Consider the following 21,879-nt stretch of genomic DNA (forward strand, 5'->3'; position numbering starts at 1 on the left):
TAGTCCCTGTTCCACATTTTATATTCAACAACTGTATGCTTTGGGTTAGGCTGAGATAGGAACCCACTCAGCTTGTGAGGTTCATGGGTGAGCCCAGCCAAACTGAATGTCCTCAGTCCAACACTCTTTCCAGCACTGCATGCTGGCTCTTACATTGGCCTGGCCCTGTTGCTGTATAGAGATGATTTGGCCTGGCCCTTTTTATAGAGATGATTGCAGAGCAGTCAATAGTCTAGATTAGGACTTGCCTTCCCCAGTTGCCCTATTTAACAATCCAGCTATATTACAGCCAGAGCTGGCCCATCCATTAGGTCACCTTAAGAAGCAGATTGGCAGGGGGTGTTTTGCGAAATTCCCAGTTCAAGCTTCACCAAGAGAATCTATGCCCACTTTCAGCTAATTAGCTCCCCTGTGCCCCCCCCAACAATGGCCCTAGTTTTGCACTGCAGAACCCTATCACCAGGGTAGCTTGCTTGTTCAACCTACAGAGGTCCTCCTTCCTCCCCTTCCCAGCCAGCAGCTTCTCCAGCCTCCACAGCAACACCTTGGTCCTCAGCCAGTCCTGGGCGTGACAGCCAGACATCAGTCTCCAGCAGTCCCCATTCCAGCAATCCTCAGAAGTCCATTCGTCCTTTGGTCAGTCAACAGGTCCAGTAGCCCATCAGCTAGTCCATTAGTTTCTCAGTGCATTAATCCATCAGTTTAGCTCTCACTTGCGTGCGCGCGCGCGCGCATGCACGCACGCACGCACACACGCACTCTCTCTCTCTCTCTCTCTCTCCCCCCCCCTCCTCAAACTTCCCTCCTTCTATTACCCACAGCCCTTTTCCTTTCGGCAGCTGCTGCTTTTAACCCTAAGCGCCTTTTTGCCTCCAAGTGGCTGCAGTTATACAGCACACTCACTGAAATCTAAGGCTTGGCTGCACATACCAGAACCTCCTACCGCCTCCCGGGGGTGCAGGGAGCCCTGTGTGAGTGTCTGCAGGGCTCCCTGATGCTTTAGAAGTGAAAGTGATCGCGCCCCACCTCTGCTAAACCAGAAGTGGAGCATGATCACTCCACTTTCACTTCTCAAGCATCGGGGAGCCCTGCAGGCACTTGCCCAGGGCTCCCCACACCCCTGGGAGGCTGCAGGAGGCTCTGGTAAGTGCAGCCAAGCCCCTGCAGCCCCCTGAGCCGCTGCCTCCTCCCACCCCTGCTGCCTCCACTAGAACTTAGAGCAGTTTCAAAGCTTCCTGTGGGCCCTGGCCTTTGCCCCCTTAAGGGGTGGGGGCATCCCAGAAAGAACTTAGAACCATTTCCAAACTCCTGGAGAGTTTGAAAACCACTGCCTAAAGTCCTTATTGCCTGTAGTGGCTGCAGCTGTGCAGCACACCCATTGCTGAAAGCCCAGGCTTTAACCCTATGTCTCCCAGATTCAGCAGAGCAAAGGGCCGCTGCAGACACCACATCCTATCTCCTCACAATATCTTCCGTGATTCCAATACACCTGGACACTCTTTTTTTTGGCGGGGTGGGGGGTATCATCACCTGATAATGTACACCTTTATTTAAAAATCATTTGAATTAAAAATGTGAACATCTCCCACTTGGTGGGAAAATAGCTGTTCTCCATGGACCAAGTTGCATTTAACGTGTTCCTCAGGTGTTTTGGTTTTTTTCCCCACAATCCAGAGACAAGAGGTGTTCTTCATGACATTTATAAAAGCATCCCCAGAAGATTCCTATACCCCAGGATAATCTCATGCGTATGAGAAGTGGCTATTAGAATTTTTCCTGTGAATTAGTCTTCAGCATTCCCTGTGGACCAGTAAAATGAATGACACATGATTGTGAGGATCTTCTGGGCTTGCCGCCTCCCTTTCCTGATAGTAGCTCAGTTGGGAGAGATTGAAAGGGTGCATCATTTTCTGTCAAGAAACAGCAGCTACGGAGACAGCTGTGCCTATCAAATGTATCCCTGTTGTGTGTGACTCTTACCGAGCATGTGAATGCCTTTGTCAAAGATGAAGTTGGCAAATCTTGGATACTTGACCTTGTCAATCAGTTGTATGAGACATGCTTGGCCTCCATGCAAGAGAAAGGCTAACCTGTAGCATCTGAGGCTGCCTTCTGTCTCGATACTTAAGGTTCTTTATCTGTTTTTGAATACAGTAGAGCAGGCTTTGATCTGTATACCTAATGCTTTGGGTTTTTTCTTTTCTTGTTTGGTGTACAAGTGCAGTCCTGTGGATTGAGCCAAGTAGGTCACGCACTTGTTCCTCCTCCTTTGCTATTGTTTCTTTATAGAGAACTAGCCATGACTCCTAGTGCTGGAAAGCAATGGGTAAAGAAGTTTTTCTTTCCTAGCTTCTGTCTTAATTCTTGCTGGTCTCCTGTATGTGCATAAACATGTTTACAATATTTCATGATTACTTCTGGTATTTCTAGTTTCAAAGACCTTTGTCTGAGCTTTTGGAGAACCACTGCTGATCAGGGTAGAGTAGACTATACCGCGGAGTAGACCAATGATCTCATTTGGTATAAGACAAGTTATTTATGTTCATGTGTTCAGTTTGATGACATTTTGTCATTTTAATAACATACTTATATTAAAAGTAGATTGGATGACATTTTACAAAACTTGTGGGCTTTTTGCAACACAAATTACATAATAAAGTAGTACAGGTCGTATATTCTTGTATAAGAGCCAGGATGGTGAGGTGGTTTGGGAGTTGGACTTAGGCTGCAATCCTAACCACACTTTCCTGAGAGTAAGCTCCATTGAACAAAATAGAACTTACTTTTGAGTAGACCTGGTTAGGATTGTGCCCTTAGATCTAGAAGATGCAGGTTCAAGTCCTCGCTCAGCCACAAAGCTTCCTGGGTGAGCTTAGGCCAGTCACTCTATCTCAGCCTCACCTATCTCACAAAGTTGTTGTGAGGACAAAAGGAGGGAAGGAACTATGTACACCATCCTGAGCTCCTTGGAGGAAGTGCAATATAAAAAAAGGCAAACATTAAATAAAATATAAAACTTTTCTTAATAATTCTTGGAAATTTTGAAAATATAGAGGAGACATAAACTTATAATAAAACAAAACAAAAAAACCCCACAAAATATTTTGATTTACAGCTTGGTAGAGCTGTAAATTTTAGGGCGCAAGTCTAACTCTTTATGTCAGTGCTTTCCAGCACTGGCATAGCAGTGCCATTGGGATGTGTGCTGCATCCTGCAGTTGGGTGTCACTCACGGAGGCCTCCTCAAAGGAAGGGAATGTTTATTCCCTTACCTCAGAGCTGCATTGCCCTTATGTCAGTGCTGGAAAGCACTGACATAAGGGGTTAGGACTGCGCCCTAAGTTTGTCATTGTCTGGTAAATGAGGGCACATTCCACTGAGTTGTGTGTGTCCCTTATAGCTACAGTGCAATGAATGAAATATGCATCACACACAAACAGGCGTGCAGAGAAGATTAAGGAACTGATGTTTTGTATTGGACCAACTTAAAAAAATAGGGTTGCCACAAGACTAATAGTGCATAATTCTTCTCTAGGTGTGGGTATCCAGAGTCAAAGTAAATGAAAATAAGATGAATAAAGCTTGGCCAGAGCAAAGCACCCACTATTTTCTGAGAACAAAAGCTCTGAACTAGGCTACCTCTGTTGATTCAGTTGCGGCCCATTTTGTCCTGCCTTGACAAAATACCTTGTGTATCACATTCCAAGACACTTTAGAAATGAAATGGCACTAGGAAATACAACAGAGCTGTTTGGATGTAATAACAGATAGACATGCTTAGCTGACACATTGTTCATATTGAAGCAGACGGTATTGCAGGGATGCGGGTAGGAGAGGAAATAGAAACAAGCTCTGGCTGACTGAGAGAAGCACTAAAATATAGCAAAATACAGTGTTTGACATCCAGAGAAGGACAAAGTCGATAGGAAGCGGAGTTTTATTTTCAAGCTGGTATGGGGACATAACAGTGAAGAATAACAGAGCCTTAAAGACAAAACGCTCAAGTGTCCTTGTAACAGTCAAGTTATAAACATTGGAGACAGGGTTTTATAATGCAAGTGCTGACAACCTGAAGTCCACTTGTGCGCACTCACCTGATGGAGCTGGCTGGAGGATGATATTTATACTGACCCTATCAATTACAATGGTATCTTACTTAGGTAAGGTCCATGTGCGCATCAGTATGGATGTAACATATGCATATCTTTAGCATGGGTATTTCCCTTGTAAGATATGCGTGTCTTTGGAGAAGGAAGACTAATTATACTAGCTGCTTTGAGTGCCCACCAGGGAGAGAAAACGGGGTAGAAATATTGTAGATAAATAAATAAATTGTAATTAGTGTTACGGTGTTGAAGGCATTATAGTGATGAGTGATGGTTTCGTGTAACTGTGTTGCAGAGACTATTTCCCGGTGAACTTGACACAGCTAAAGAAGAACCACACAATCCACTAAATCTGGTCTTGAAGCAACCCCAAATACGTCTGGGACATATTTAAGCTGAATTCAGTTGCACGTTAAAGATCACATAACATGTGAAGCTGCCTTATACTAAATTAGACTATTCATTAAACAAAGCACGTGCTTCACAACTGAGCTGCAGTCCCCTCCCTGAATATGATTTTGTCTGCCACTTGTCATGTACTATCAAACCTCCATGATCCTCCAGTATTTGGGTATTTATATACCACTTTATAGCAAGCAAACACACACACACGCAGTTACCAGTTTTATATTTTCTAGGTATTTTAAATGATCCATTAGCATAAACAGAATGAATGGGAACAGTTTCATGATGGGAAGGGCTAACATCAAAGAAGGAAGCAGATAAAAGGTATACTAGGATGTATAAAGATTGTGTACTTTTTAGCAGACACTTGCCTTTGGGTTTTAAGGCATGTCTACATAAGCAACAAACAGCCCAGTCGGCTGATGGAACAAGTGTTCTGTCAGATTGACTGCCTTACATTAGTTGTGATACATCTGGCAATGCACTGAAGTGAAAGCATGGCAGTTGCAAAAGGCACTCCGACAGTGCGCAAATGTGTGTTGCTGGAGTGCAAGTGGGAAGGCTGGAGCCTTTCCCAGTGTGCTGGAGGGTCACCAGGGACGTGTCAATGTGGGTTGGAGACTGGGGCAGAGGAAGGGTGAATCAGGTACCAGAAGTGGGTGGGTTTGGTGGCGGCAGCAGCCACGGAATCCTAGCGCCCTTCCTGGACTTGTTCCTGCAGCCCAGGTCCACGCAGACCTGCATCAGCAATTTCACTAGTGCAGATCCAAGTAGACCCCTCTGCACTGTGGTGGCTTACCCCTGGGTAAACAAACAAATGTTCCCTTACTCAGAGGAAACCTCCGCGACTACCCCTCCCCGCAGGATGCAGAAGTAGACATTTTGGCATCACTGCATCAGCAGGGGGAAAAGAATAGGGTTGCGCTGTCCATGTTCTGCTTCTTCACAGCATGTTGATGGAATATTGTTGGGGCAACATGAGTATTATTGCAAGTTAGTAATTTTTCTGTGCTCTGATTTGAACTGACAATAATTAAAGCAAAAATGTTTGCCGAGTTGGTAGTACTAGTGCTTCTTTACAACTTGACACTTCTTTACAACTCTCCTTTGAAAGAGAACCTCGAAAGGTTGACTGGCACAATATTCCAGTGGCTCATTGAAGGGAGGTCTAAAAATGGTTTCCGTAATAGAAACTGGCAACCTGTTCACTTGGAGGGCAGTGCTAACAAATCCCTCATAATGATGGCTCTTGCCAGAAAGGAGCTAAGTTGACCTTCCAAAGCTCACTTTCTCCGCCTCTCTGCCATAAAAAGCCAGAGTTTAAAATAATGCGCTTTACTTTCATCTGCCAATAAGCTGACACAAACTACTGCATCTACCTAACCATGAATTTATGTTTTGCCTGTTTACTCAGGTGGTAGGCAATATTTCTGGCTACACAGATGGCAAGGCGAATGTTGGCTTCTGGTTTTGACGTTTATGTTTGTTTACATCTTCATGCTGCAATAACCATCTGAAAAGGCCTAGGAACAAATGTGAAAGCTTTATCTGGTCCTGAAACTTGCCAAGCTCTTGTGGCCTTTGTTCATTTTACCCTTCAGAATGAAGTCCTTTATTTTGTCAGTTTCACCTGTGAGAAGAATAAGACGGGCATATGCAATATGCCTGGTATAGGAACATATAGGAACATCAACCAATATGCCTGGTATAGGAACATCACTGTTCTGTCTCTGTGGGTGACCTTCTCTCTTACTGGAGACAACTTAGCTAGGATTGCTGAATTCCTTTTAGCATGTTATTTTAGTCCCTTGAACAACGTACGCAAATTTGAGACTTTTGTGAATACAGAATAACTAGATAGGTACATTTGCCCTAGGTTTTGGTTTGAGTCATTTTTAGGCATCGGTTGCCCAAGTGTGGATAAAAAGCACATAAGGGGTAAAGAACAAAGTGTTGTGTGGCTGTGGAGAAATCACTGTCTCTAGCCTAGAACATCTTATACCAGTGGTTTCCAAACTGCAAGCCATGGCTCCCTGGAGAGCCATAGAAGGGAGCCACGGAATCCTCGCAAAAAACCCACTGCACTACACAGTGTATACGATTGTGGCCCTAATCGGGAGCTGCAGCCAGTGACCCAGTAGGTCAAGGGAGCCGCCACTCAAAAATGTTTGGGAAGCACTGTCTTATACCAGAAATTTTCAGTCTTTTTCATCTCATAGCACACAGAGAAGGCGCTAAAATTGTCAAGGCAAACCATTAGTTCGTTGACAATTGACAAGGCACACAGCTACTATCAGGGGTTCACATCCCCCAATGGCCCTGTTGATTTATGACCCTTCCTCCATGGCACACTTCCAGATCATTCACAGCACGCCAGTATGCCAGTACACAGTGGTTGAAAAACGCTGCCTTATACAAATTTGTAGGGTGAAAATGGGTCTAATTACACAGGCCAACACACATTTTGCTTCCTTAAACATTACACCAATTCCTGGGTATATTTGGGGTGCTGATTCCAAAAATGGCATCTGTTTTGCCCTATCATGTCTAGTTTTGGAGACACGGCATAGCCTCTTTGTGAATGGTTCAAGCAGCTACCTCATGAGGAAGCCTACACCATGGCTTCCTTATGAGAAAGCTGCCTGAACCATTCACTAATGAGGCTATACTATATCTCCAAAAGTAGATGTGATAGGGCAAAACGGATCCCATTTCTAGAATTGGCACCCCAAATTCATATCAAACCATCATAAAGTTTGGGAAAAACCTTTCTTACCCTCAGTTTTGTAGGCCTGTGTTATAAGCCCCTGTTTTCTACCTTGAGGTTCTGTGGGAAAAGGTATGGTCCAGATATGATAGATAAGGCATGCCTATTCAGGCGTTTACCAATTGTTTTCTGCTAATATTTGAGAAAGGTAATTGGGAGCATGGAGACTAGTACTGACTTCGGTGTCAATATGTTGTCCACACTTAATGTTCCTGTATTTGGTGCTTATCTGGAGAGGACAGATTCTGACTGCTTAAGCTTATGAGTGATGGGGATATACTTTCCCTGTGCTCAGCTGGTGCCCTGTGCAGACAAATGCCCAGGATGTGTGGCAAGGATGCATGGCCAGCCAGTGCGCTACTGCTTTACCCTTCTCACATAGTTGCTGTTCTCAAATGGCAAATGCCTGAATAAAGCTAAAAGAATAATCAATCAATCAATCAACAGTATTTATATACCGCTTTTCAACTAAAAGTTCACAAAGCGGTTTACAGAGAAAAATCAAATAACTAAATGGCTCCTTGTCCCAAAAGGGCTCACAATCTAAAAAGATGCAAATGAATGCCAGCAGACAGCCACTAGAAAAGACACTGCTGGGGTGAGGTGGGCCAGTTACTCTCCCCCTGCTAAAAAAAGAAGCACCCACTTGAAAAAGTGCCTCTTACCCAATTAGCAGGGGTAATGTAATAAATACATTAGTTCAAAGACTACCTGCCTAGTGTTATTCTGAGGTTTATTTCCCCTGGGGGCTGGGGATAAGAATAGGCCCGCAGTTTGGCTGTACTTGTCGTAAGAGGCGACTAAACAGCCACCGGGTAGATGGGACTCGTCAGCCTGGGAAGGCAGCTCATCTGAGAGAAGGAAAACTCTGATCCCAAACCTCCACTGCCTTGTGGCTACATCCAGTTATGGAAAAGGCTTCAGGAGTCAACCTCGAGGCAAAATCTGGAGCCGGAGCCCCTAAGGCAGTTCATGGCTGAACACAGTCACGTTCTGGCAACTCCTGCGACGCAGTTGGAACCAACCGTATTGGCCTCTGCCTTTCCATTGGACCATTTCAGCGACATGGAGAGGGGGGATTTGCTGCATGGGTAACAGCCTATCCTCCATACCTACTTTACCCAGGCTTCGCGCACTGGAGAGGACACTCTGTTCCAGAACCACCATTCAGAGCGTGACACCATAGTCTTCTGAGACTGAAGGATGCCAACAACATTTTGTGAAGGATGTCAGCTAGTCTGTTTGGGAAGTTTTGTTTTTTTAATGAAAAAAAACAAAACAAATAAGGACTGAAAAACAAGCACAGCACATGGATTTATTCCCATTTTAAGTCTTGTCACATTTCTTTTCAACCCTGTCAGTGTAGCTGGTTATCTGTCTCCAAAATAATGTGTTTTCTGCATACAGTTTCACATCTTAAATCTTTGCAGAGGTTGAAGTGGTCTGTTTTGCTTTGTGAGAGTGGTTCAAGGTACACATTGGTGCCTTCCTTCTAGCTTTTGAAAATCATAGTACCTAGTAATTTACAGGGCTGGATCCTTTTGGAGACAATATTCATTTATGGTTGGGACGGGGAAAGACAGAAGATAATCTTAATGCTGCTTCAGATGTAAAGATTTGTTGCAGTCAGAAGCATGCAAAATCTATCCCACAGGAAATCTACCATCTTGAAAGTCATCATCCTTTCTGCAGTTCACTGAGTTAGATTATTTTACTATTTCACCTAGAGCACATCTATACCAGAGACTTGAACCATTGTTTAGGAATGGAACTAATTCCAAGTTGATTATGGAATTCAACTTTTGAGGCACTGAATGCCATCTAACACTAGGTAGAACATCCAGTTTGGCTTTTAGTCTAGTCCAGGGGTGTCCACATCATTTCTCTGACACTGTGTCGGGGGCCAGGGAAAGAAAGAATTAATTTACATTTAAAATTTGAATAAATTTACATAAGTTTACACAAATGAATATATTAAAGATGGAACTTATATGAATGAATGAAGGTCTTGCAATAGTTCAAGGCCTAAAAAGACCTTGCACAAAGCAAGGCTGGCCTTTCCTTTGTTGCCGCTACTGCATCACAGACATGAAACAACAAGCAGTGGAGGGAGCCCTCATCCCACAGCTCATGCGAGAGGTCAAACAGTCGCCCTCACACTGAGAGCAGCTGTGTCGGGCCAGTGTGGGCTCCAACAAATCTCCGGAGGGCCAGAGGCTCATTGGAGACTGGGGGCTCCCTGAGGGCCACATTGAGAGGCCTTGAGGTCCGCATGTGGCCCCAGGGCCAGGGTTTGGGCACCCCTGGTCTAGTCTAACACCTAAAATTTAATCTCCTAGTTTGACAATACACCTTGTTTTCTGTTTTTTCCCCTCCCCCCCTGAACTCTACTTTGGAAATAACCTGTTTCAAGTAAGGTCTAAAGACTGGACTGAGTAATTGTCCAGATTTTACGTTCCCAGAATTTTTGGTGGGAAGAGCCAGCCATTTTTTGCTTCGTTTATTCAAGCAGCCCTGCACACTGACGTCGCTAGGAGGGTGTGGGCCGCACCAGGTGACGCGCCGGGGGGTGACGCACCCTGGGGGAGGACGCGCTAACATCGCGGGGTTAGGAGCTACTGTGTCATGCCATACACCGTTGGCTGTGGAATGGCCAGTGGAGTGCAGTGCAAAAAACAGAATTGAAATCGCTCCTTTTGTTCAAAAGTTATGGCCAAAAAACCGGAAGGAAAAAAATGCATGAACCCCTATGGAAAGTGAAAGTGAGCCTTATCGTGTGTTTACTCATGAGTAGGTGTACTTGCCATAGTCTGTCAGAAAGGGCAGTCTGAGAGGAATCCAAGGACACCAGAATGGTCCCGATCCAGTGAATGCAGCCCCCCCAAAACACCCGAGAAGCTCCCCCTCCCACCTGCGAGCCTGAGCCTGAAATGAAGCCAGGTGGCTGCGTTTACTCGCAAGTAGGCGGACTTGCCTTAGTTGCAGGCTGAGAGGCTCCAAGGATGTCAGAATGGTCCTCACCCAATGAGTACAGCCCCCAAAAACACCTGAGAAGGAGGTTCCTCCCTCCCAGCTGCCTCCCTCCCAGTCTTTGGAGCCCAATGGAAAGCAAAGCAGCCTCACACTTGCGTTTACTATCGACGCCACTGGCCCTGCATGTGGCCTGAAACTGTCTCACAGAGACCGACCCAGGTTTGCCGAACCCTCCCCTCCAAACTCCATTTTTTGATTTTACAACCTGCAGACAGCTGAGGCACGCTCTTCTCCTTGTCTTTTTGCTTACCATCTGGCTTGAAGAAGAGTTTTGTAGGATTTGAAAGATCAGTGTTCATTGCTTTGCTGTTTTTCGGCTGGTCCTAATAACAACATTTATTGTTTGGTTTGGGAGTGTCATTGTTTGAATATATAAACAACAAACTCAGCTGGTTGCGTACCCACCAGTTTGTACATGAAACGGGGCCACCCACAGTTAAGGTAGTGGTTTCTGTATACATTGTGGGATTCTTGAGGTTTGCAGAAGTAGATACATTGGTAAATTAAAAGCAAAAGGAAAAATAAAACCAAGACAGGCTGATGCTGTCTGAGCATGCTCAGTGGAAATCAACAACAGCAGAACAGCATTTAGAGTGGAGGGATGAGAACAGAGAGAGATTTGTCCTGCTTCAGGCAAATAGACCAGTTTGGATTGGGATGGATGCAACATTTGTTGCAGGTCCCACTTGCAATTACGTTAATTCTGATCCATTTAAACAAAACTCAAAAATGCCCTTGTAGCTTTGGGTGGACAACCACTGTTGACCCACAATCTGTTCCTGACTGTGCAGGGCAACTTCAGGTATAATGTATTGTAAAGGCAGCTGCCCTTCCTTAGCTTCAGGCAATTCACATCAGCACCCCATCATCAAATGAAGGGTGTAGCTTCTTCTTTGATAATCTGGCTGCAAGATAATTTGGCTGCAAGTAGGAGGTCTAAATTGTTAATGCTCTTTAGAAGTACTAACTTTTCTAGGCTTCCTTTCAGTATTCAGCCTGTCAGTCTGAACAACCTAGCTTGAGCACCTTCCTTTTGCAAAAAGACATTTGCAATCCTGTTTGAGAAGGAAGGTTGCATCAAAGTCTTGCTTTTACATTTGAAATTGCTTTGGCAAGCAATGGAGGTGCTGCCTTGCAGGCTTTACTTTGAGCTGACTAAGCAACTGAGCAGTACTCAGGTTTTCATGACTCGGTTATGCCTAAGGGTGGAAATGTCTGTCTCCTGAGTCACCTTGATACTTTTGCTTAGGCTTGTGGCATAATGGAAATGGGCAGCATCAGAAATGCAGTGTCAAGCTCATGCATCTGTAGCACTAAATGCAACTGTGCTAGAAACAGGTTTAGTGTGGCATTACTTTGTTGGTTCCAGGAAGTGATCAGAAACTTGCTTCAGTTGTAATTGATCTTCACCAGCTGCTTCTGGGTTCAGTTCAAGGCGCTTGTCTTCATCTTTAAAGCCCTGGACCATGGTTCCCAAACTGGGGCATCACAACACCTCCGCTAGTTCGAAATGGTCACTATACCCTTAAAGGGAGTAGTGACATTGTGACAGTGGCATTGGCACTTCCACTAATGCGCTGCAGTGCAAAAAAGGGATTTTTTTCATCTACCTGTGGGTTGCCATGGCCCTCTTGAGGATGCAGGGTCAGAATGCCCCCCTGATGCAATCGTGACCCTCTTTCGGTTTGGTGTTGCAATGGTGTAATGGGGCCGTTCTGAGGCGCGGTAGGCCCACAAAGGGGGCTGTGTGTTCCCCGTACCCTCCAGAGGGCCATAGCGGCCCTCAGGTAGATGAAAAACCCTTTTTCAATGGTGGTGCAATCAGGGAAGTACTTTTCCTGCAACTACTTAGGTAGGTCCCACCTATCGTGTAGTTGCTGCCCTAGACAGTTTGTGCCTGATAAAGGACCACCTGACTCCATATGAATCTGCCTCTGGGGATGCCTTGGTGTGGGTTCTTTTGTTGGGGGTGCAGATCTAGGCATAGCCTTCTTTTTCACTGCACCCAGGTTATGGAACTCCCTGTCATGTGAGGCTAATTTGTTGTCCTTAGTTTGTCATGTTCAGGAGGTTGGTTAAAAGCACCCTGCTGTTTTGTGTCAAAGACAGAGGTCCTGAGCAGTGCTGTTTTATCTACTCTGCTCCCATTGACCTCAACGGGACTAACTTCTGTGCACAGGATTGTGTTGTTCATCAGGAAATTGTAACACATAATAGAACTCACAGTTCTGTATATCACTATTTTAACTGCAGAGAAAGCCAAATACTGTATTCTAATGCACATTTTACCTTTTTTGGTTTGGTGATTTTATTTTTTTTAATAGGTGCCTCTTACTGAACCTGTGGATCCAGTGGATTTGGAGGATTACCTTCTTACACATCCATTTGCAGTTGATTCTGGCCCACTGAGGGACTTGCTAGAATTTCCTTCTGATGATATTGAAGTTATTTACAGTCCCCGAGAATGCAGAACGCTTGTGTCGGCTGTACCTGAGGAGAGGTAAAAAGTTTTTAAAAAAATTAAGACCTTGATGCTACATAAAACCTTGTTAGTATGTATAGGAGATGGCCCAACTGCAGGAATTGACAGAGATGGAATTCTGGCTTGAACTGAGAAGCAAAGAAGGGAATGGCAAATTGGTTGGACAACAGAGACCCTGTCTCAGATGTGGCATAAAGATAGAAGAAAAATTAGGGGAGGGGGCTGTAAAACAATGCATTTAAAAATCAACCAGGGTGAATTATTCCACCCCAGTGTTGCCAGCCCTTAGAAGGCAACCTGTGTGATGACTTTCCTTCAGACATTACCAGAGCTGGGAAGGGGACATCCCACAGTACTGTCTATGATGTTCAGGTAATTTTAGCTTACTCACTTTCATGAGTATGAATATTGTTAAAGTACATGTGTGGGATTGCTCCCTGTATGCACTTTAACAATACTTTAAATCATTGGTTCTCAAACCATGCATTACAGTGAACTCACAGAGGCACTGTGGGATATCCCTGGTGGCCTCTTCTTACTGGTTTTCCTGGGTGCTGCCATCTTGGCTGGTATGTGATAGCCCAAGATCTTGTGTGACAGTGACAGGGCTCCATGACCAAGATAAGTTTGGGAACCATTGCTCCAAATAAAGGTGGAGGGGAAAAGCAGTAGTCCCTAGTGGCAACCAGGAACATATCTGTGCTAGCAGTATTCCAGCTTTATTAGTTATTATACAATAAAATGGTGGTTCAGTTTGTCAGTCTGAAAAGTAATTGGATTTTTATGTTTTGAAGTGACTGTTTATATCTTTCTTTTTCCACAGTGAAATGGACCCTCATGTGAGAGACTGTGTAAGAAGTTACACAGAAGATTGGGCCATTGTGAACAGAAAGTAAGTTGTAAATTTCTGTATTTTTGAGGACCCTTGAGATGTGGAGGAGGGGCTCTGATTTTCAGAGAACAGTTTCTATATTTGTTTTTAAAATTCACTCTTGCTGCAAGACCATATTGTTGTATCATGGATTATCACTTGGTTAGCCCAATCCTGAGCTGCCCGGGCAGTGAGGCTGCCGTGGTGCCATAATGGCAACTGCAGCATCTAACATGCAACTGGGCAGCACATGGTGGCTCCTCAGGAGAAGGGGACTTTTGTCCCCTTCCCCCAAGTAAGGGAAGTAGCCCCACAATGGGGCTACTCAATTCTGTGGTGGCTCTCAAGCTGCCACAGAGTCCCGTGTTTGACCACACGGTCAAAAACGGGGTTCTGGATCCATTGGAGCTGAGTTCTACCGATCCCGCCCTCCTTCCACCCCACTCCCTCCCCTGCCATGCCTCCTCTCTGCCCTTACCCGCCTCCCCCACCTCATAACCCACACCCCCTCCTCCCCGCCTCCCCCCACACCCCCACTCATCTCTCCATTGCGTGGCAGACTGGGCATATTTGCAGATATGCCCCCCAAAATGGCTATTAATGTTGAGTTTCCCCTCCTCATAATGTATAGTTATGGCAATTCAAGATATAATATTATTGCACTGTGCATTGTTCTACCTATACCCCATACACACCAACAGCCATGCTGGCTGCTGCATGGGTAGAGAGAAAGGATTTGCTCAGCGTGATGTTGACATGCCACATATTTCCCAATGTACACATTATGAGACTACAACACGGGGTTGTCATTGTTGGCACCAACCTTGTTTTGGTGATGCATCTGGAGTTTCAGCATTCCCTAGAATGCGTTGGTCTGTATAATGCCAAGGGTTTCTAATTTGGTCACAATGTGATCCATTATTAGTGTTAAATATGTAAATGTTGCTTGGCATTATTAAACAGTAGTCTGCAACCTTTTCTCAGCCACCCATTCCATTTGGCAACTATGTTCTCTGTGTCACGTCTTGATCATCACTTAAGTCTTTTGCTTTTATTTATTTGCATTCAGGATGGAGGCTACGGGGATATGGGAGAGAACTGCCAGCTAATTTTAAGGATCTTAACCTGTAGTTTTCCCAAGACATTTTAGTAGTTGTAATTGATGTGATACTCTCTTTACCATGTAGTTGAAACAGAGGAGAAGGCAGGGAATTCTTGCCTGCCAATTAAGATTATATGCAGAAAGAATAAACTTTATTTAATTAAATGGGATCGCAGTAGCTGCCTTGGAGCAGGCAGGTCTGGATAGAATAGGCTGGAATGATCACAGCATGGTAGTTGTGCTGTAGCCAAAACAGATGAAGGCTTATTCATGTACATTTGGTGGCTTTAATTCTATTTCTTTTCAAAAATATGGAATGGGTGGATTTGGCTGTAACTTGGTGCTAGAGCACATTCATTGCACAGAGAAAGTCACAGGTTCACTCTCTGATGTTTCCAAGTTGGGCTGGGAAATATCCCTGTCTGAAACTCCAGAGAACCAATACCAGTCAGTATGAACAATGGTGACCTTGATAGTCCAATGGAATGAGTCATTATGAGGCAGCTTCATAGTTGGTTCCATACTAATTTATTTCCTTGTTGTTCACATTTATATATATAACCCAGGGGTGCCCAAACTCCGGCCCGGGGGCCACATGCGGCCCTTGGGGGCTCCCAATCAGGCCCACAGGGAGCCCCCAGTCTCCAGTGAGTGTCTGGTCCTCCTGAGACTTGCTGGAGCCCGTGCTGGCCCGACACAACTGCTTTCAGCATGAGGACGACTGTTCGACCTTTCACCTGAGCTGTGGGATGAGGGCTCCCTCCACTACTTGCTGTTTCACGTCTGTGCTGCAGCAGTGGCAGCAAAGGAAAGGTTGACCTTGCTTTGTGCAAGGCCTTTTATAGGCCTTGAGCTACTGTAAGACCGTCATTCCAAGTTCCATCCCTAATAAATTCATTTATGTAAATTTATTCAAATTTTAAATGTAAATTCTTTTTTCCCCTGGCCCCTGACATAGTGTCAGAGAGATTATGTGGCCCTCCTGCCAAAATGTTTGGACACCCCTGATATAACCCTTCATCCAAGGAACTCAGGGCAGTGTACATGGCTTCTCTTCCTCTATTTATCTTTACAACAACCTGAGGAGGTAGATTCTGATGAGAGATAATAAGTGGCCCAAGGATGCTTAGTAAGGTTCATGACTGAGTGGGGATATGAATCTCTGTCTTCCTGGTACAAAACATGCTATTAACTCTGCTATATCTGTGACTTTTGGGCACTAGTTTCTTCCCTTTCAGGCGCCTCAGCAAGTCATCTGTTACGTATTAGAATAGTTAGTAGACTTTGCCAGCTGTTACCTAAGAGCCAGTTCATACACAGCATAATCTTTGTGCAGAAATGCACATTGAAAATATTTTGGTGAATTGCAAAATCAATATCTGAAGGAGGACTCTCGTAAAGGCTACCAACTTGCACCTGAAGCAAGGAAAGTGGCTTGGAGTCTCTTCTGGAGGATTGAACTAAAAGCCTTTGTATCTATTTGGCAGATTGAACTAAAAGTTCAACCATTGTGTCTTCATGTTTTTGGGATGTGGGGGATGCAGATGCATGTAATTTACATAACTGATTGCTAATTAAAATGGCTTTTAGTAGAGGTGAGATTTTTCAGTGATAAAGAAATAAAAACATAACCCCAACACTCTACAATTCTTATTTTTGAAAAAATTGACCCACCTGAATCTGTGAAAAAATAAACTATTTTCTAACACCTCTACATATTGGTCACTATAGGCTGGTTGGAATGGACTAGGGGGGTGCATGGGTAGTGATTGTGACTGCATCTGCTAACACTATACCACCTGCCTAGAACTCTTTTAAAACAATTATAATCATTTATAAAGATGCTGCCGTGGAATAAAAAATCCATGATTCCACTTTCTGTACCTTTCATTTTTTGTCAGAAAACAAAATCTGCAAAAAAAAAAAAACAACTGAAAAATCACAGCTCTACTAATTAGCAATAATCTACTACTGCTACTGCTACTTCAACCATTCTATAATGTTTGGTAATAGTGTTCTGTACAAGCACACAGGGTATGCTTCAGACATATGCATAGGACCTTCCTGTTTTCTTATTTGGAGGAAGTGATATATGGATTCATGGAGATTCTGGATTGTAGAAGAAGGTGTAGAATTCTTCACCTGCATTAGAGTCATTGGGTTGCAGCAAAAAAAAAAAAAAAATATGAAAGGAGGCCTAAACATCAACTGTCTACACTCAGATTTCTATTGGTCAAGAAGAAACTATATTTCAAGCAGGAGTTGTCAGATTGCCTAGCCACAAAAAGTTCTCTAGTAGTTCAATGACCCAAAGGACATAATTTATTGTCACAAAATTATACCATATCCAGCTATGTTATTACACTATATACTTCAAGTATCCCATTGTTGATGAAATGTTCGTGCTTGTTGGTCCTTATGGGCATGCAGATACTGACAGCACTTGTTCCTCATTGCAGTGGTGAATCTTTATAGTCTCATGGCTTTTTGAAAGGAAGCAACAGCATAATGTGTGTTCCACAGGTGCTGGCTGTTGCAAACACGCCGTAAAGCACTTTGCAGCAGTGCAGGGAGTTGGTATGCTGGTGGGAAGACTGTAACCTTCTCAGGTATGCCAGTGGAGTGATGGAGGCCCAGCAGAGCTTGTAGGCCTGGTGAGGGGGGTAGAATGGTGTGGGAGAGAGTGGGAAGTAGGTTTAATAGGATGGGGGAGGGTGGAACAGGGAAATGAGCAGGATAAGCAGATCAGGCCCAGGAGGGGCAAGTCTGGTGGCGGCGGATGCCAAATCCTAACCCCCTTCCTGGACCCAATCCAGCTGCATGGACTTTCTTCAGCGATATCTCTGACACAGGTCTGAGTTGACCCTTAGTGGCTACTAGGGCTTACCCCAGGGTAGGGGTACAAATTACCCTGAGGAGACCTTGAGTATCCAAAAATTCCCCTCAGGATGGAGAGTAGCCCTTACCAGCATCACTGCAACACCACACGGGAATTTAGTTAGGATTGAGCTGCCTACTGATTTTTAAAACTGTGGTCCTAAATAAACTTCACTGATATCCAAGAACTGCATTTTAAGAACAGAAAATCCAAATTCATCTTTCACATAACAATACAGAACATTAACAGGATGCTATTCAGAATAATTGAAATTATTTCTGGTGTGGGATTTGAAATTGTTGGTTACTTCTTTTTTATGAGGAGACATTGCTTAATACTTTCTGTTTTGAACAGATATCACAAACTGGGAACAGGATTTAACCCCAACACATTAGACAAGCAGAAGGAGAGGCAGAAAGGACTACCCAAACAGATCTTCGAGTCCGATGAAGCTCCAGATGGCAATAACTATCAGGATGAACAAGTAGTGTACCTTAGGAATCTGATACTTTAAAAGTTCGCTTTGTTATAAATGTGAGTTTTTTTTCCTTATTTCTCATTGCAACTGTGTTTCTTTACTTCAACCCCAGGATGATCTTAAAAGGCGATCTATGTCAATAGATGACACACCCCGTGGCAGCTGGGCTTGCAGTATTTTTGACCTGAAAAACTCCCTGCCAGACGCTCTTCTCCCTAATCTTCTAGATCGAACTCCAAATGAAGAAATTGACCATCAAAATGATGATCAGAGAAAGTCTAACAGACACAAAGAGCTTTTTGCATTGCATCCTGCCCCAGATGAGGTATGGAGGGGGGTATTTGTCATTGCTTCCGAGTGCACAGTGCGATCATGCACACAATGCACGCCTGCCCACACACATTGCCATTTTTCCTTGGGTTTGGCATTTCCGTAAGCAAGCTAGTGGGCACTTGTCCATTCTAGTAGAAATATATGAACAAATATATGAATTTCAGGAAGTGTAAAAAAGAAGGCGAAAGAAAAAGAACAGTGAACTGTAGAGTATGGAGTAAGACTCAACTGGAGTCTTCTTTGTCTTCTCTTTGAGCTACTCATGTTCTTTTCCATGACCTTAAGGGCTAGAACAGTGGTTCCCAAACTCCTCTAGAGGAGTTGGGAAGCACTTAAGTATTTGTGGAGGCGGGGCAATGGCAGCGACATGATCCCCAAGATTGCGCCACTGCTGGGCTCAGAAGGGGGTTTGTTTTACTCACAGGCATCTGTGCTGGCTTTTGGGGGTGTGGGGAACCCCATGTATGCCTCCGCAGAGCTCTCCAAGTCTCTGACTGAGTAAAAATAACGATAGAAATCCACTTCTGGTTTTTCAATTGAAAATCAGATGTGGTTTTCTATCGTTGCTCTATCCCGCTCCTTAAGAGGCCAGAGAGGAATGCTTCCCTGGCTGGTGGGTTGTGACAAACCGGTTTGGGAACCACTGGGCTAGAACTTTGTTTGAAAATGAACCCCAATAGTCTCTAATTTAGCTATCAAATTCTGTAACATTCTGTGGTGTCATATGTGTTCATCACAATCAGGTTTTTAAATACTTTAGCTCTAACCTATGAATTTTGCCAGCCTATAGAAAGAAATCAAAGTAGCAAAGATGTAATGGGATAAAGGATGCTCTTATCTTTCCTGTGTTTTATATCATTGCTGCCAAAGTTGCCTGAAGTATTAAGTCAATTAAAGTACAAATGTGGTCCTTTGGGCATTGCTTTACAAGGCATTTTCCTTACAGAGCTTCAATCTGCTAGTATCTAGCTATCCTCAATTGAATGCTTTTTCTGTTATTTATAGTTGCAGCAAGTGCCTCATGCTGTTAAGCTTTGAAGATTAGTATTGTACTTATGTCTTAGAAGAGAGGGAAAAACTATTTTACCCACTTTAACCATTTAATCGTACAGTGCATATTGTAAAAACAGCACATTCATTAATTACTGGGTTTGTGCACAATTCCAGGAGGAGCCAATAGAAAGACTGGGTATCCCTGAAGTCCCCAAGGAACACTTTGGTCAGAGGCTTCTTGTGAAGTGTTTGTCCTTAAAGTAAGTATTTGTTTAACTGGTAGATGTCAGAGTGTCTTATTTACGGACCTTCCTATACCTGTATCTTCATATTAGAAGAAGTGTGTTTAGGTGGATGAAAATATGACAGGAAATTTTGAGCCTTTTCACTAAACTTGCTTGAACTTTTTGAATTCCTCGGGAGCAGCCAGGCTGATTGGTAGAGTGAACAGTTCAACCTTGAACAAAAGCAAAATACTGTCAATGGTCTTCTTCAGCAAATAGTTGAGACCAGGGCTTTTTTTCTAATGGAACGCGGGGGGACGGAGTTCCGGCACCTTTTTGCAGGGGCCCCTCCCCTTTGGAGGCATTCCAGGAGGGGGGGAGCAAAGCAGAGGCAGAGTAGACAGGCACAGGATTGGACTCTAAAGCTGCCATCCTATCCACAGTAAGCCCAATTTACTAAAGTGGACTTCTGAGTAGACATGCATAGGATTGGGCTCTTAGGCTGCAATCCTAGGCACTTTCCTGGGAGTAAGCTCCATTGACTAGAACGAGACTTACTTCAGAGTAGACATACCTAGGATTGGGCTCTTAATCCTGGCAGATTAATCTCTTAATCTGCACCTGTTTTCACATGCTAAGGGCAGGTGAAAAGGGATTCTACGTGTGTACAATGCGCTGTCCAGCCTTGCCAGAGATCTTCCTCGTCCTTCCCCCACAAGCATGCCCTCCGCCAGCCAGCGTTTGCAGCTCCTCTCCAGCAGTGCAAAGCGGCTGCTCAGGGCAGCAGAGAACATACAATTGCATGCCAAGCACCTTCCCAAAGACACAGAGTATTCTGATACCTGAATTAAACCATATTTAATCACTTGTTTGCAAACGTAGCTGTTTCTATGTGCACCTAAGGACCCCCCTCATGTAAGAATTTCTTTTTTGTTCTTACTCCCGCAGTTACTTAGAGTAATTTTACTACATGGAACTCATGTAAGCCATTTTTTGGAATCCATTCACTGCTTCCTCTCCTCGAAGTAGTGCCACACTACATACTACACGCTACAAGTGCACCTGTACAGTATTTTTCCCCATGTGTAGAAAAAATAGCTAGGGGGAAGGGGATATGGAGATTGACAGCCCAATCCTATGCATGTCTACTCAGAAGTAAGTTCATCTTTAGGGGGGAAGCACATAAAAAATATTTTATTTCTCCAATTAAAAATGGTTTAAAAATAAATAAATAAAAGATTAACAAGTCGTGAGTTCCTGCACCTTTTTTTCCACAAAAAAAGCACTGGTTGAGACTATCATAGAATCATAGAGCTGGAAGTGACCCACAAGGTTATCTTGTCCTCTAGCACGAAATCCTCCTAGAGCATCTCGAGTAGGTGCCTGTTGATCCTCTTCTTGAAGATCTCCAGTGAGGGAGAATCCACCACATCCCTAGGCAATCTGATCCACTGCCAAAGCACCATTACCGTCAAGAATTTTTTCCATATGTCCAACTGGAATCTCCTCTCTTGCAGTATGTACCCATTGGAACTAGTCCTACTAGAACAGAAGTTTGTCCCTTTGGGGTCATAATGTCAAAGCTACATGTGTGGCCCTGCATGTTTCACTGTCCCCCTCTCCCATTACCAAGCTGCAGTTGAGGGTGGAAAGAAAAAGCAACTAGGATGAGTGAACTCCTGGTTCATCTTATTTTAAGAGGACTCCAGCCTTTTTTGTGTTCACTGAATATGGGGAGGCAGGCAACAGGGCTGTACCAACTAGCCATGCTCCTGCTCCTGTGTGTTCATTGGTCACACATGCTTAAACATCCCCATGTCAAGCACTTGTCTGCAGGGGCAAATTCAGTGTTTATTTCATTTGAGTGCTACTTGGAGACCGTCCATGTATTCCCATTTGGGAGCATCCCCATATCATACCTACCTTTTAAAAATGTATGCCCTTTTCTAGATCAGAAGGTAGCAACTCCAGATGCTCTATGTCACACATTCACATACATAAGTTCTCCATTTCTATAGGCCAGTGGTTCTCAAACTCTCTGGTAGAGTTTGAGAGCCTGTAAGTCCTTGCACAGGTGGGAGGAAGGCAGCAGGGGCGGTGGGAAGGCAGCGATGCAATGCCCAGCACTGCACTGCTGTGGAGAGGTGCAGGGGCGCACTTCCGCTCACTCCCTCCTGCAGCAGCCTCCCAGGGATTGGAGGTGCCCG

General features: G+C 44.3%; 1 protein-coding gene across 6 annotated transcripts in view; it reads left to right on the forward strand.

Annotated features, from left to right (window-relative positions):
• Positions 1 to 21,879, forward strand: part of DOCK7 (dedicator of cytokinesis 7) — a 144,520-nt gene that overhangs the window by 26,333 nt on the left and 96,308 nt on the right. For all 6 annotated transcript variants that reach the window (XR_010794370.1, XM_066625555.1, XM_066625556.1 and 3 more), the window contains exons 3-7: positions 12,636 to 12,811; positions 13,617 to 13,685; positions 17,999 to 18,128; positions 18,235 to 18,447; positions 19,623 to 19,708. Coding sequence is in view for 5 of the 6 variants with exons in the window: in XM_066625555.1 (XP_066481652.1) it covers positions 12,636 to 12,811; positions 13,617 to 13,685; positions 17,999 to 18,128; positions 18,235 to 18,447; positions 19,623 to 19,708 (674 nt within the window). In the remaining variant the exon portion in view is untranslated. The remainder of the gene's footprint in view (positions 1 to 12,635; positions 12,812 to 13,616; positions 13,686 to 17,998; positions 18,129 to 18,234; positions 18,448 to 19,622; positions 19,709 to 21,879) is intronic.

Source organism: Tiliqua scincoides, chromosome 4 (genome assembly GCF_035046505.1).
Source record: "Tiliqua scincoides isolate rTilSci1 chromosome 4, rTilSci1.hap2, whole genome shotgun sequence".
Classification (NCBI taxonomy): Eukaryota; Metazoa; Chordata; class Lepidosauria; order Squamata; family Scincidae; genus Tiliqua; species Tiliqua scincoides.